The sequence below is a fragment of the Osmerus eperlanus genome, chromosome 12 (assembly GCF_963692335.1).
Source record: "Osmerus eperlanus chromosome 12, fOsmEpe2.1, whole genome shotgun sequence".
Classification (NCBI taxonomy): Eukaryota; Metazoa; Chordata; class Actinopteri; order Osmeriformes; family Osmeridae; genus Osmerus; species Osmerus eperlanus.
This window is the reverse complement of record NC_085029.1, coordinates 9,137,740-9,153,682: the sequence shown is the minus strand read 5'-3', so window position 1 is coordinate 9,153,682 and position 15,943 is coordinate 9,137,740. Positions and strand designations below refer to the sequence as shown.

General features: G+C 42.6%; 3 protein-coding genes across 4 annotated transcripts; all 3 read right to left on the bottom strand.

Moving 5' to 3' along the window:
* Positions 1-43: 43 nt before the first annotated feature.
* LOC134031779 (E3 ubiquitin-protein ligase TRIM35) lies at positions 44-4,400 on the bottom strand. The gene is made up of 6 exons (XM_062475493.1): positions 3,247-4,400; positions 2,772-2,867; positions 1,981-2,211; positions 1,781-1,803; positions 1,464-1,582; positions 44-1,163 (listed from the first exon to the last, which is right to left on the bottom strand). The coding sequence occupies exons 1-6, from the start codon at positions 3,847-3,849 to the stop codon at positions 619-621; spliced, it is 1,617 nt and encodes a 538-aa protein (XP_062331477.1). The 5' UTR covers positions 3,850-4,400; the 3' UTR covers positions 44-618.
* A 1,602-nt stretch (positions 4,401-6,002) lies between these two features.
* On the bottom strand, positions 6,003-15,509 carry LOC134031082 (UDP-glucuronosyltransferase 2B20-like). 2 transcript variants are annotated; one of them, XM_062474574.1, is made up of 2 exons: positions 15,375-15,509; positions 6,003-7,624 (listed from the first exon to the last, which is right to left on the bottom strand). In XM_062474574.1, exon 2 carries the CDS (start codon positions 7,613-7,615, stop codon positions 6,014-6,016), a length of 1,602 nt encoding a protein of 533 aa, XP_062330558.1. In that variant the 5' UTR covers positions 7,616-7,624; positions 15,375-15,509; the 3' UTR covers positions 6,003-6,013. The 2 variants fall into 2 exon arrangements, with proteins under 2 accessions (XP_062330558.1, XP_062330557.1); XM_062474573.1 differs by lacking the exon at positions 15,375-15,509 and adding an exon at positions 8,280-8,468.
* On the bottom strand, positions 12,512-15,499 carry LOC134031083 (UDP-glucuronosyltransferase 2B20-like). The gene is made up of 2 exons (XM_062474575.1): positions 15,375-15,499; positions 12,512-14,792 (listed from the first exon to the last, which is right to left on the bottom strand). Exon 2 carries the CDS (start codon positions 14,781-14,783, stop codon positions 13,182-13,184), a length of 1,602 nt encoding a protein of 533 aa, XP_062330559.1. The 5' UTR covers positions 14,784-14,792; positions 15,375-15,499; the 3' UTR covers positions 12,512-13,181.
* Positions 15,510-15,943: the final 434 nt, after the last annotated feature.

The window sequence follows — 15,943 nt, the reverse complement described above, 5'->3', positions numbered from 1 at the left end:
GCTAAATGCCGTCTGGTGCAGATGGACAAATCGTTGACCAGAATGACAGTCAGAAAAGTGCATTTAAATACGACTGCACATTTATTTATAGCGGTACATGAAATACAGTGTTTGAAACATTAGACATACAAAATCACAATTGATTCACTAAAGGAAAATATCTTCATGACTTTAAACTATTATGTACACAGCAAACGAGTAGCCCTGACCTTATCAAGGTCAGAGCTACTCGAGTGGGCCCCAGCTAAGATTTATTTGTTGATAAGGAACTTATCAACAAATAAAACTTTCCCAGATCTGTATAAATATATTTCAGCCCCACCGGCTTGCTCGTTTGAATTCTAGTGCATGTTGTCTGTTACTAAGGCAGAGCTAGCTTGTAGAGATACCACATGCCTACATGTTTACAGGACATCTATACACATGAAACATCACTATAAGACACAGATTAATGGAAACAAATTGGATGAAAGCGTCTGCTAAATGCAAATGACAAATGCATTTATAATAATAATGGATTCATTTAGCAGACACTTTTATCCAAAGTCACATATAATACCGTTGGGTTTTTCTACTGTCCTTGGTATCTCTCCACATTTCTCCCAGGCATCCTGTCTGCTACTCTGCCGAGACGGACACCCTCCCAGCAGATATGGTCAGAGGGTGTCGTCTGCAGCTGGTGGACAGGTAAGGGAACACCCTCCTGGTGAACCTGTGTTTGAACGAGTAGATGATGGAGTTATCGCTGGCGTCCGAGAAGGTGAGCCTGGCCCGTTCCCAGTCCAGATGCACCCTGACTCTCTGGGTCTTCCTCTTCAGGGTGAGGGGGGCGCCGGTAGGGCTGCAGGCCCGGTACTGCCCCCCGGTGAAGCAGACCACCCACAGGCCCTTCTCTGGGTCTGGGGGTAACCACTCCTTCCTGGGGAAGTTGTCCTGGGCCACACCCAGGGCCCAGCAGCTGTTCTCCCCCACCTCCACCTCCCACTTGTGGGAGCCAGAGCTGTAGGCCTCGGAGCCCAGGACGCACTCGTGGTAGCGGAATCTCTCGCGGTTGTCTGGGAGATGGCGCCCCTCCTCCTCCTCCTCACTGTAGCGCACGCTGATCAGGTTGTCGGACACGCTCAGGCATGCGTCGGCTGTGTTCGGGTCCAGAGTCACCGGCGCTGGGGCATTGACAGAGAGGGAGTGAGGGAGGGATGGAGAAGGAGGAGCGAGGGAAAGAGAGAGTGGGAGGAAAGGAGATGGAGGCAAAGAGAGGAGGGTGACAGAGCGTAGAGAGGGAGAAGCAGAGTGAGGGATAGAGACAAAGAAAGCAGACATGGTTTGCCAGAAAGAAAGAATAAAACAAGAATGAATAAACAACCAATACTAGGAGAAATGACAACAGATGTCTATAAAATCAAATAAAAAGTAAACAAACAAGTGGCGCTGACGTAATCGTTCATCGCTGGGCCTGCACTTACTGTAGTGCACCAGGTTCTGCATGTTCTCCCAGGCATGGTACCGGATGCAGCCCAGGTGCGGGGCCAGGTCCAGCAGAGACCCAGACACCACCTCTGGTTCCTCCACACTCAGCTGGGTCCTAGTGCACACAGGGTTAGTACGGCCAGCTTTAGTTCACACACCGTGGGTTAAGTATCATAGATAGCCTAGCTGACATGTCGGGTTGAAAGTAGTACTGAAAATGACTGTACACAGACAGGCTTTATCTCCAACTAGCTGAGTATGACTAGGTTTACATACAGAATAACCCAGAGATTGGCCTGAATGACACACCCACCTCTCAGAAGTCTTCTTGAAATTCTGTAAGGAAAAGAACATAATAGAGAGTTGCAGGGTATCATTACAGGTAGACTGCTAACCCCTGTCTGGTTAGCATATCTCTCCCGATAACATGGGAGAGGTCATTGTACCTGTGAAGGTAGGGTACTATCCCTTTAAAAGGGGGACCACTGTCCCTTTAAAAGGGTGGGACTGTACCTTTAAGAAGATCACATCTTCAACAGCCATGGCCTCCTCTGTCACCCTGATGGCGTCTGTAAGACACGCGATGTCATCCATGATTCTCTCCATCCTCTCCTTCATCTTCCGGCTCTTCTCTTCCTCCTCCTCTTTTATCGAAGACATCAAAGCCGCCTCTTCGTCTCTGAGGAAATGGTGCAGCTTCTCAAACTCCTCCCCCACCACGCGCTCCGCATGCTCTGATTGGTTCTACAGGTGGGCGTGGAGACAAGGGGGAGTGGCACAGTATCCTAGGCGATCGAAACTGCCTCTGTGTGCCCAACCGCCAGGTGTGTTTTGGGAAGCCATCTTGTTTTCAGCAAATGGAAGGTGTTGTGTGATCCATGCCTTGAGGTACTGGGCTATGGTCTTGCTAGTGTGTGTTTACTCAGCTATTAAGAAACGTAACTGACTCATAACGTCCCAAACAGGTTGTGACATTCAGTACACTCTGTAAGACCTTAAGGAACGTTACAAATGTGTTAGGTACGTTTCTTGTACATCATGACATTTTATTTGAGGTCATCCTCATAACGTTACTTACAGAACCAATAGGGGATCTAAACGTGTGTACGTTCAGGCAACATTTATAACATGACTAAAAGGACGACATTAGGACATTCAGAGGCCCCCACATTTCTATGTCCTGAATAGACTTGGGGCGTAACTTTCACCAGCTGACACCACAGGTACGTAACCATGACTTTGTGGAGACTAATATAACATACACATCATGTCCTGGAACTTTATTTTTGTTAGCTGGGTAGTACCTTGATATGCTGGGCTATGGCCTGGCTGGTGTGCAGGGCAGTGTTCAGCGAATCCAGCTTGCTCTGGAGAGGCCTGAGAGATGACCGCAGCTCCCTCTGAGAAAAAAAGAAGAGAGGAGAGGGGATGACAGGAGAGGAGATGAGGGGATGTAAGGAGAGGAGATGATGGGATGTAAGGAGAGGAGATGAGAGGAGATGAGGGGATGTAAGGAGAGGAGATGAGAGGAGATGATGGGATGTAAGGAGAGATGAGATGAGAGGATGTAAGGAGAGGAGATGAGAGGAGATGATGGGATGTAAGGAGAGATAAGATGAGAGGATGTAATTGAGGAGATGAGAGGAGATGATGGGATGTAAGGAGAGGAGATGAGAGGAGATGAGAGGAGCATGAGAGACAGGATTGAGAGGTCAAGACTGATCCTTTCGCTCATCCATCCATCCGTCTTTCTTTTCATCCATCCATCCACTGTCTTACCTTGCAGTCAAGCGCCGCCTCCTCTACAGAGCAGCATTCGTGCTCCTCGTGTTCCTCCCTCTGACACTCTGAGCACACCAGCTCCTCCTCCTCCATGCAGAACATGCTGAACACCTCCCCGTGCTCTGGACACTGCCCCCCAGCCTCCCCAGGCCCCCCGCCCCTCCCCGGCCTTCGGGACTGCCCCTGGAACAAGGAGTCCAGCAGGCGGTTGAGGACACAGTCCAGCAGGTTGCGTCCGTAGCAGACGGTGCAGCCTCCCTGGCCTCCCAGCTCTCTCTGACACAGCTCCACGCAGACCTGGCAGAGACGGTGTCCGCAGGGGAGAACCAGGGCCCCTGCCGCCTGGCAGCCCGGGCACACGGACTCCGACACCTCCATCCCCTGCTCCTGGGGATCCAGCCCAGGCTCAGGCCCACTCTGCTCCCCTGGGTCAGCATGTCCAGGCTGGGGCCCACTCTGCTCCCCTGGGTCAGCATGTCCAGGCTGGGGCCCACTCTGCTCCCCTGGGTCAACATGCCCAGGCTGGGGCCCACTCTGCTCCTCTGGGTCAACATGCCCAGGCTCCTCACCGAGACCTCTCTGGTCTGCCTTCTCTGCCATGGACGCTGGATCTCTGGATTATGGAATTCTGGATTCTTAGTTCTGGAACTCTAAATTTCTGAATTCTGGATCTCTGGAATCTTGAAGTTTGATGCTGGATTCTACATCACTGGACCAAAATTAGTGGATAACCAACACAAATAATGATTAGATCACAGGCAATGGATTACCTCGTCTCTGGTGTGCCTGTCTTCTCACTTCTGTCAACTGGAGGTTAATTTCACAACCTCTAGTGCTGCCTGTCTGTCTATTTCTCTGCTAGCCTGTCTGCCTGTTTAAATGTCTGTCTGTCTGCCTCGATACAAGTCCGCCTGTGTTCCTGCCTGCCTGTCTGCCTGTCGGTCTGGCTCAATAAAAGCCTATTCTCCAACCTGCCTGTCTACAAGTCTGTCTGTCTAAATGTTTGCTTGTCTGCCTGTCTAAATGTTTGCCTATATGCCTGTCTAAACGTCTCCCTGCCTGTCTGCCTGGCAGCCTGACTGCTTTGCAAAGTCCCACCCTCTGCTGACTATTAATAGAAGTATGTTTACAGTCCAGCTCTGCTTGTACCTGCCAGAAAACAGGCTGAAAGTTGAGAGTTGATAATTACACACACTCGCACACACACACACACATTCATGGACAGTCTCATGGATACACACACAAAACCACAAGCACACACACACATGCATGTCATGAAAAGTAAGAACAGGGACACAACGTTGTTTGGCACCACCAGGAATCAAACCGGCATCCTTCTGATTAATAGCATTCCCGATTCCCTAACCACTCAGCCATCTGACTCCCTTTACATTATAGAAAACATACCTATCTGTTGGTGTTCTAACGGCTCATATCAGGTAAGACACTGCCAGTGCCTGACACAAATAGAGAGAAACACACACAGGAAAAGCTACTCTGAGTCATCCTCCTTGGAGATTCTTTCTCCTAGGGTGGGTGATTATGCTACTTACCTAGCTGGTATCTCCAGGGGAGGTTTGCCAGGTCCTGGCCTCACATATGCCTCACCCTGCTGGGGCCCAGGGCACTACCCGCTGCCCAGGACTACCTGGGCCTACAGGGACCACATTTGGTCTGCAGTCTCTATTTATAGAAAATCATAGTGATTTAGTGATATTCATTAGCTTTTCCATATACACAAAGAACCAAGTATGCATTTAAAACACTCCCTTCTCTTTATTTGGACTTTTGCCACATTTGCTTTTATTGTTTTATAGTGTATGAACAATCAATGGAACTGTAATGCAGATTATAATCAATATGTGTTGTCTCCGTCAGGTGGCTGAGCGGTTAGGGAAGCGGGCTTGTAATCAGAAGGTTGCCAGTTTGATTCCAGTTTGATGAAGTTGTGTCCTTGGCACTTCACCCTACTTGCCTCGGGTGAATGTCCCTGTACTTACTGTAAGTCGCTCTGGATAAGAGTGTCTGCTAAATGAATAAATGTAAATGTAATGTCTCCAGTTCGTTGTACAATACCTTATCTTTAGCCTTACTAGTTAACAACCTGTGAGAACTACATGTTGACATCATTCCACTGAGGACCGCACGGGGAGGGAGGATTGTTAACATAGCTGAACAGAACTCAACTCTTGGATGGACACATCATGAAACATCCCCTTCTGATGGAGCTGTGAAAATCATCTTTAAAAGGTTTTGTAAATATTCTCTCTCTTTCCCCTAGTAATTTCTTTTTGAGGATTTGGATGTAGGCTATTAGTTTTTGGTACATTTTAACTGGATTCATCATGGGTCACATATACTTCATGCTTACAAAATTAGTATAAACTGTGATGTTAGTTTTTTTATTTAATTACAGTGACTTCAGGTTCAATTTCTCAGCATTTTAATAATAGTTCATTAATCATTTAAAAACATTATTACATATTGACACTGGGTTTAAAATTGTTGAAACAATTTAAGTAGGATAAACAACTTGTTTACATAGTATATACATCCAGTGTGTCAATATCTTATAAATTAAGCTATAAATCAACAACAATAACTATAGTAAATATTAATATCTTTTTACAGCTCAGTTCTACGAATGTATGAATACTGTTTCATTAAATTGATCTGGAGTCATTATTATGTGCCACAATGCTGACAAATTATATACAGTTTATATACCCCATGCACTTTTGTAGTGTTAAATAAGGACCTATTCTTAATCTTTTTTAGTTTTCTGTTTCCTGCATAATTTGAAACAGAAAAAGTGGATAGATGCCACTGTAATGGTTGCCAACAGAAACAAAATAGCCAGTAGGAAACTGATCACATCAAGGGAATGATATGAGTACCAAGGCATCTTATAGGACTCTGTACGCAAGTGGGCAGCTCCTTTGTGCTTTATGACATATTCAATCCAATAGAGGGCAGTGTCTAAAGGATGCATAGGTTTATCCCGATGAAGACTAGAAAGTTGTTGCATGTTGTTCTTGTAGGAGGGGTTAAGTAGGACATCTTGAATAGCTTCTAGAAAGTTCTGGCTCGTGAGCTTAGTGACTTCTAGCACCTTAGCAGCACCCCGTGTCTCCATTCTTAAGAGATTTTCAAACTGGTCAAACAGAAGTGGCAAGCCTACAATTGGTACTCCATGATACATGGATTCATAGACCCCATTGGTTCCACCGTGGGCCACAAAGACCTTTACCTTTGGGTGGCCCAGAAGGTCGTTTTGGGGAATCCACTTCATTAACATGGTGTTGTTACCTAATGTCGTTGGTCGCTCACCTTGATGTCTCCATACGACCTTCTGAGGTAGCTGGGCAAAAGCTGCAGCAATCTCATTGGTTATTTCCAAAGGCAAGCCTTTAACTAGTGTTCCCAGGGACATTAAGACAACCCCATGCTCACCTGAGCTCTGCACAAACTCCTCGAGTTCCTTTGGTAGAGGCTTGGAGTCCTTGCACTGAAAGCCACCGATGTACACTATATTAGGCATTGTAGGTCTGGGAAACTCAAAGACAAAGTCCAACCTCATGAGCCAGATGTCTGTGCCTTGCAGAAGATGGTAGAAGTTAGTTCCAGGCTCAAAGTACTTCTCCACCAGCCTTTCATAATGAGGACTAACCACAAAACTATCAATGTACATGTTGAGGAAGTAGTGGAACATGTTCTTAACCCTCTGGCTGAAAGTCATTTTATCTGGGACTGCACATCCCGTGGTCGGCACATAGGATACTGGTGAGGGGGCCACCACAAAATGTCCCTCCCCACTAGTGATCCACCTCACATTAAAGACAGTGGGCAGCTTGAGCTTATGGGCTACTAGTACACCAATAGGTATACCAGGGTCCAAAAGAACCATATCATACTTGGTATCCCGAAGACTCTGCATCAGATCTTTGTTTTCAAACATCTGCACCACCAACTGGCTAGCTTCCTCATGCATCTTTGACAATGCAGTCAACATCTCAGAGTAGAAAGATAAGAACGCCGTCACTGATGCTCCTTCCTTCTGGATCTCTAACATCTTAACCAGGAAGTTCACAAAGTAATCTTCCTTCTCAATGCTCATTGGTTCTGGCATGGCGATGGTGATGGAACTATAATGTGGTGAATCCTCATTGATGTACCAGCTAGTGGATGTGCGGACCACTGTGACCTTATGACCCCTGGCGTGAAGCACTTTAATCAGCAATTCCATGTTGATCCAGTGGCTACCATCCACAGGGAAGACCAGTATCTCACCTCCATGAGCTCCAGGACCTCCCAGAAGAGCAAAGGTCACAGCCAGGACCACACAGGTTAGAGGAAGATACCTCATATTCCAACTCTAGAGAAATTATATACATGTCAATTAGTACGGAAATTACAAACTTTATTTGAAACCAATAATCGTTCACATACATTTGTTACTGACAGATTAAGATTCTTAATACTTTTAATAAATAATTCAACTTAATTAAACCAACTTCTAGACATTAGAAAACTCCAGTTCACTTTATCTTTCAATTAAAGAGGAATGTTTGGATGCATGGATTAGAACAGTTAAAAACTTCCCATTAAAATTCTAATCATTTATACTAAACACTAAATGTAGGTTATTCATTGCTGCAATTTTGCCTTGTCATTTCATCTGAAAGTCCAGAGACATGCATGGATCATGGCTCATCTCCAATAAAAAAGATTACTAAAAGTACTCTTGAAAGCATAGAGTATGCTCTCAGTGTGAGAACACACACTTCAAACTACCACTGCCATTTGCATTAATTTCATGTAAATGCATGAATAAAAAAAACATACATTTAGGAAACATTTTCTGGACAGAGCTGTAACCAAACAACATTCCCAAATTCTCAGATTCATACATAAAAAACAAATGCTGCATTCACTTTCATGCAACATTCAAACCATTTAGTGAATAGAAAAGGAACACAATTGTTTGTAGCGTTCTAATCTGTTCAAGTTTGAGAGTTGTTGAAACCTACCTCAAATCCCTGTGCAGCAACAAATTTATAACAGACTGTGGTTTCCTAGAGTAGATATTGAAGAATTAGAGTCCAAACTCCAAATTCAAGTGTTAGTCTTCATGTTGCATCATCTGGGAGAGGTTATCCAGAGTAAAAGGTATATTCATATTGGCAGCAGACGTGTGGGTATGTGTGTCTGTGTGTTACAGAGAAGAGACAGGAAGTAGGGTTGTAATCCAAACCTCTTGTTAGACTCTCTCCTCACTACTGCCACAGCTTCTCCCCCATATTCTAATCCCACTCCCTTAGTATTATTTCAAATTAATCTCCCATCATAGAACAAATCATTCTCATGCCTCCTCATTCACAACTTGGAGAACACAGAAGAAGTCTCTTGTTTAGTCTTAAGATAGATAGATATGGCCTTGACATTCTTTCTATTTTCCTTGTTGCATGGCACTTGTTGCATATACACTTTGGTAACATTTTGACCTTAGACCTACTCTCTAGTGTCACAGACATTTCCTAGTCGCATCTTACAAAAAAGTAATTTATGGCTATGCAGGCATAAGCAAGCTTTAACAACAGCATGATGACAGTTTACTATGGAGGACCAAACCTGCCATATTTACAAATTTACATTTAGTCATTTATCAGACGCTCTTATCCAGAGCGACTTACAGTAAGTACAGGGACATTCCCCCGAGGCAAGTAGGGTGAAGTGCCTTGCCCAAGGACACAACGTCAGTTGGCATGACCGGGAATCGAACTGGCAACCTTCGGATTACTAACCCGATTCCCTCACCGCTCAGCCATCTGACTCCCTGAACGAATGAATAAATGAATAAATCAATCAATAAATCAATCAATAAATCAATCAATAAATCAATCAATAAATCAATCAATAAATGAACACAAAAATAAATACATACATAAATGTAAAATATATGTAACTATTGATTGACAATTGTGCATTAATTAATACATATATTTGTTTATTTCTGTCTAAATGCATGGATGTGGACATTTATTTATTCATTTATTCATTCATTCATTCATTGTTCCCAATATGATAATGAGAGGAGGCCAGTAGGCGTGGAAACTGACGTTCAGACATTGCAATCAATCCAGAGCAATAGATTCAATCTAGCTAACGCCTGGGACACACTGGCTGCGAAGCGGATATCGTTTTTATGGACAACATAGCCTACATGGCCAGGCTGGCCGACCTCGTTGAAAACAAAGATTTAATTCACCATATGATATTTGGATAAACAAACATGTTATAAAGAATTGACTACGTTAGTTGTGGGCTATCACTTAAACCCAACTTCACTACGCTGACCGGCCAACCATGTGTTTACCCCGATAAAAACTATATCCGATCAATTCTCAAAATGTAAACATTTAAAAATAAAAAATCCTTATTGTTGATTGTCAAACCAACATTTTTGTCCTGTGTGTAAGAGCGAGATAGACGAGTTGTATGCCCCACAGCACGTATTTTACAAAGACTACGGCAACAAAAGCCAAACATTGCCACGTTATGTTGGGAATGGGATGCGGTTGCGACGGTTGTTGGAGCAACAAGTGGCCTAATTAGCCTGTAGCCTATGCCATGTTTATGTACCATGTCAGCTTTACATGTATAAAAGGAAAGCTCAGAGAAGGTGAAAGGCTTGGTGAAAGGCTTGGTGACCGGCGTGGAGAAATGCGCGTCTAGTGTGAACAGCATCGCGTCATTCGTAGCAGATTGTGGCGCTTCAGGGCGCTTCGCAGCCAGTGTGTCCCAGGCGTTAGCTAGATTGAATCTATGGCATTGATTGCAATGTCCACACCTACTGGCCTCCTCTCATTATCATATTGGGAACAATGAATGAATGAATGAATGAATGAATGAATAAATGAATACATAAATAAATGAATACATAAATAAATGAATACATAAATAAATGAATACATAAATAAATGAATGAATAAATCAATCAATAAATGAATAAATAAATGAATAAATAAATGAATAAATAAATGAATAAATAAATACATAAAAGAATACAAAAATAAATACATACATAAATGTAAAATATATGTAACTATTGATTGACAATTGTGCATTAATTAGAACATATATTCGTTTATTTCTGTCTAAATGCATGGATGTGGACATTTATTTATTCATTCATTCATTTGTAAATATGGCAGGTTTGGTCCTCCATAGGTTTGGTCCTCCATAGTTTACGTGATACAAGCAACATAATTCATAAGCATATTTCTCTTCTGAACATGACCAAGGGTCACGTTCTCATGAGCTAATATAGCCGGGTATAGATCAAACATTGTTTATTTTATCCAGAACATTTAACACAGTATAAAAGTAATAAAGTAATCATTTGTTGTAATCTTTAATTATTGTTAATTGATCATTGGTTAATGACAGACCTCTTCAACACACACAATGGAATGTAAAGACATTATTGGTGAATGTAAAAAAAATCAAACTTGTTTAATAACATCACTATAGTGTATGTCCAACAGTCAGCACACATAGGCAGACACTGTTTCTACAATGTAGAAATGGCAACATTATATATATAAGGCAACATAAGGTGTACACACACTGTATCCACTGTATACATGCATACAGTTTATTCTTTACTACTGTATTGTTTTATATTTATTGTTCTTACAAACAAACAGACCTACAGTATAACAAGTCTTGTCAAATCAGGGATCAATTAATAATTATAATTGCTTAATTGTATTTTATTTCACCTCACAGCCAAGGCAGTGACTCAGTCATTGTTTATAGTCCAGTCATTTTATGAAAAAAGGTAGGACAAATTGCAACAGAATCAAATTCAACTGATTTGTATCCTGTATGTCCTGAGTAAGGAAAAAAAAAAGCCCAGAAGAATCCCATTAGGGGAAAGTTTAGAAAAAGACCCAAATATAGCCTATTCATACACCTATTCATTCTTTTTCTCACATGAATAGGGTACACATTCAAACCTTTAGATATCACCATGAACATTACTGAGTTGATTACTTACATCAAGACAAACAAAAAATGTATTACAAGTTTTTTTTAATTCTTTGGTAACATGAGAAAACGGTGCATAATCTAATTAGGTATGTACTAATTTGCACAAATACCACAACAGATCTAAACATTGGGTATAGCCAGGTGAAAATGTCTTGTTGAATCTTGTTGACAACAGTAGACTGACAGACATCTTGGTCTGATGGGTTCAAAATGCCACCCTTTTGAAAGTGACAACTTTGAAGCGTGTTCTGTATGATGATTACTGTATGAGTCTGTGTGTGTGCATGTGTAGAAGTGTATTCCCAAACAGAGCCCACTGTAGTTTACAGTGAGCGATCTGTCAAAGGCTACAGGCACTTGCATAATGGCAGAGAGTCCACAAGAAGACTTTTTGTGGAGAACGCACACTCCAGGAATGTAATTAGGAAAAGCTGTTCCTCCTCTCAATGCACAGCTCCTTCCACTACATGGAATATGCCGCGTACATAACGACCTAAAAGGTGTCTGTCTCCGACTGCACACCAGCTCTCTTTACCATTTCCTTATTTGATCCTGTGTTTTGGTTGCGTGTGAACTGTGTCATGTGAGACCTGTTGGTGTACTCAACGCCATGTTTACACAATGATTGAACAGGACAGGGTGGCGGTTGTGGATCAGTGTGTGCATGTGTGACACACTGTGCCCACATGGATGTTTAATGCTGTTTAAAGAAGACATGCTATATCAAGTTACAAGTAACATCTGTGGTGTTGTCGGTCAAATTTGACCGGGTAGTAATTATGGGTGGTTTAAGCAGGGAAATAAACAGTAAATGTTGCCAAATCATCTTAAATAACTAAAAGGTCAACAACACATCAAAACTATGAATAAAAACATAAAATAATAGTATATTAATTAGGGATGCACCGATACCCAATACCAAGCTCATATACTTGTATTAGTTCAGAGTTCCTGGTTCTTGTTGCTCCCGTGTTTTCTGTCTCCCTGGGTGTGTTACAGCCCTGGTCTTGTCTTTCTCTCCCCTGGCTCCCTGGGTGTGTTACAGCCCTGGTCTTGTCTTTCTCTCCCCTGGCTCCCTGGGTGTGTTACAGCCCTGGTCTTGTCTTTCTCTCCCCTGGCTCCCTGGGTGTGTTACAGCCCTGGTCTTGTCTTTCTCTCCCCTGGCTCCCTGGGTGTGTTACAGCCCTGGTCTTGTCTTTCTCTCCCCTGGCTCCCTGGGTGTGTTACAGCCCTGGTCTTGTCTTTCTCTCCCCTGGCTCCCTGGGTGTGTTACAGCCCTGGTCTTGTCTTTCTCTCCCCTGGCTCCCTGGGTGTGTTACAGCCCTGGTCTTGTCTTTCTCTCCCCTGGCTCCCTGCACCATCTGTGTCCCTTTTCTAATCACCCAGCTGTTGTCCCACAGCTGAATAGCAATTCAACATATATTTCCAACCAGATGCAAAATAAGGGAGTGAATGTGTCTTATTTCCCTATGAAAAACGATCTTAACTAGCATTAGGGTTAGCTTGTACAATTAATTGAACTATAATGCAGGTTATAATCAATATGTGTTGTCTCTAGCTGGTTGTACAATACCTTATCTTATCTTTTGCTGTACAAGTTAATAAAAAAACAGTGAGAACTACATGTCAACATGGTTCAACTGAGGACACATGGGGAGGGAGAATTATTGACTTATTAATAGAATTTTATTTATAGTCACTACACTTATATTTGAAACACTAATAACGCAACAAAGCATTTATGAATTCAAAGTCAAGTGTGCTTAATTTGAAAGTGAGAACTATCCAACTAAATTGTCTCATGACCCATTAAAAACATATTAACAAAGAATCTACCACATGAGGACGATTTAGTAGTGTTAAATAAGGACCTATTCTTAATCTTTTTTAGTTTTCTGTTTCCTGCATAATTTGAAACAAAAAAAGTGGATAGATCCCACTGTAATGGTTGCCAACAGAAACAAAATAGCCAGTAGGAAACTGATCACATCAAGGGAATGATATGAGTACCAAGGCATCTTATAGGACTCTGTACGCAAGTGGGCAGCTCCTTTGTGCTTTATGACATATTCAATCCAATAGAGGGCAGTGTCTAAAGGATGCATAGGTTTATCCCGATGAAGACTAGAAAGACGCATCATGTTGTTCTTGTAGGAAGGGTCATGTAGGACATCTTGAATAGCTTCTAGAAAGTTCTGGCTAGTGAGCTTAGTGACTTCTAGCACCTTAGCAGCACCCCGTGTCTCCATTCTTAAGAGATTTTCAAACTGGTCAAACAGAAGTGGCAAGCCTACAATTGGTACTCCATGATACATGGATTCATAGACCCCATTGGTTCCACCGTGGGCCACAAAGACCTTGACCTTTGGGTGGCCCAGAAGGTCGTTTTGGGGAATCCACTTCATTAACATGGTGTTGTTACCTAATGTTGTCGGTCGCTCACCTTGATGCCTCCATATGACCTTCTGAGGAAGCTGGGCAAAAGCTGCAGCAATCTCATTGGTTATTTCCAAAGGCAAGCCTTTAACTAGTGTTCCCAGGGACATTAAGACAACCCCATGCTCACCTGCGCTCTGCACAAACTCCTCAAGCTCTTTTGGTAGAGGCTTGGAGTCCTTGCACTGAAAGCCACCGATGTACACTATGTTAGGCATTGTAGGTCTGGGAAACTCAAAGATAAAGTCCACCCTCATGAGCCAGATGTCTGTGCCTTGCAGAAGATGGTAGAAGTTAGTTCCAGGCTCAAAGTACTTCTCCACCAGCCTATCATAATGAGGACTAACCACAAAACTATCAATGTACATGTTGAGGAAGTAGTGTAACATGTTCTTAACCCTCTGGCTGAAAGTCATTTTATCTGGGACTGCACATCCCGAGGTCGGCACGTAGGATACTGGTGAGGGGGCTATCACAAAATGTCCCTCCCCACTAGTGATCCACCTCACATTAAAGACAGTGGGCAGCTTGAGCTCATGGGCTACTATTACCCCGACGGGTAAACCAGGGTCCAGAAGAACCACATCATACTGGGTATCCCGAAGACTCTGCATCAGATCTTTGTTTTCAAACATCTGCACCACCAACTGGCTAGCTTCCTCATGCATCTTTGACAATGCAGTCAACATCTCAGAGTAGAAGGATAAGAACGCCATCACTGATGCTCCTTCCTTCTGGATCTCTAACATCTTAACCAGGAAGGTCACAAAGAAGTCTTGCTTCTCAATGCTCATTGCTTCTGGCATGGTGATGGTGATGGAACTATAATGGGGTGAATCCTCATTGATGTACCAGCTAGTGGATGTGCGGATCACTGTGACCTTGTGACCCCTGGCGTGAAGCCCCTCAATCAGCAGTTTCATGTTGACCCAGTGGCTACCCTCGACAGGGAAGACCAGTATCTCACCTCCATGAGCTCCAGGACCTCCCAGAAGAGCAAAGGTCACAGCCAGGACCACACAGGTTAGAGGAAGATACCTCATATTCAAACTCTAGAGAAATTACATACATGTCAGTTAGTACGGAAATTCTAAACTTCACTTGTTGGAAATAATAGTTCTCACTTCTATTAGAAAACATGAAACTAACACAAGGCATATTTCTAGTGTTACATTTCACCTTTCAGTTAAAGAGGAACGTTTTATGCTTGCATTAGAAGACTTCCCACCTAAATTCTAATCATTTAAACTACACACAAAATGTGGGTTATTCATTGCTGCAATTTTGTCTTGTCATTTAATCTCAAAGTTCAGAGGAATGAATGAGACAAGGGTCATCTCCAAAAAAAACATAACAGAAACTGATCTGGAGAGCATAGAGAATGCTCTCATGCATGTCCTCAGTGTGAGATACAATACATGTACCAATACATAACCAATACATGTTGTTAATCTTTCCTCGTCTTACAAGAGCGCTGTAAACCAACACAATTCCCAAATTCTCACATTCATGCATAATAAACAAATGTTTTCATGCTAAATAGATCCATTAAACCATTTAGTTTTTGTGAATAGAAAAGCAAACACGTTAATAGTATTGTAATCTGTTCAAGTTTGAGATTTGTTGAAGCCTACCTCAAATCCCTGTGCAGCAACAAACGTTAAACCCACTGTGGTTTCCGAGAGTCTAGCTATTGAAGAAGTAGTCCAAACTCCAAATCCAAGTGTTAGTCTTTATGTTGCATAATCTAGGAGAGGTTATTCAGAGTAAACGTTATGTTCAAATTGACAGCAGATGTGTGGGTATGTGTGTCTGCGTGATACAGAGAAAGAGACAGGAGTCAGGGTTGTAATCCAAACCTCTTGTTAGACTCTCTCCCCAGTACTGCCACAGCCCCTCACCCATTTTTTAACTCCACCCCCTCAGTATTATTTCTATCTCAAAACAAAGAATTTCCTCCCACCCTAGAGCACAGAATTCTCATGCCTCCTCATTTATGACTTTTTAACAAACACAAAGACAAATGCCAGGACATTATGGATGAATATAACATTTGCTCAAATGTGTCTAGTAACATCACTATAGTGACATGTCAAACAGTCAATACAAATAAGCTTATACAAACTATTTATACAATGTATAAAAGGCAACAAACTATACATACATGTTACATAAAATGTACAAACACTTTATACATGCATTT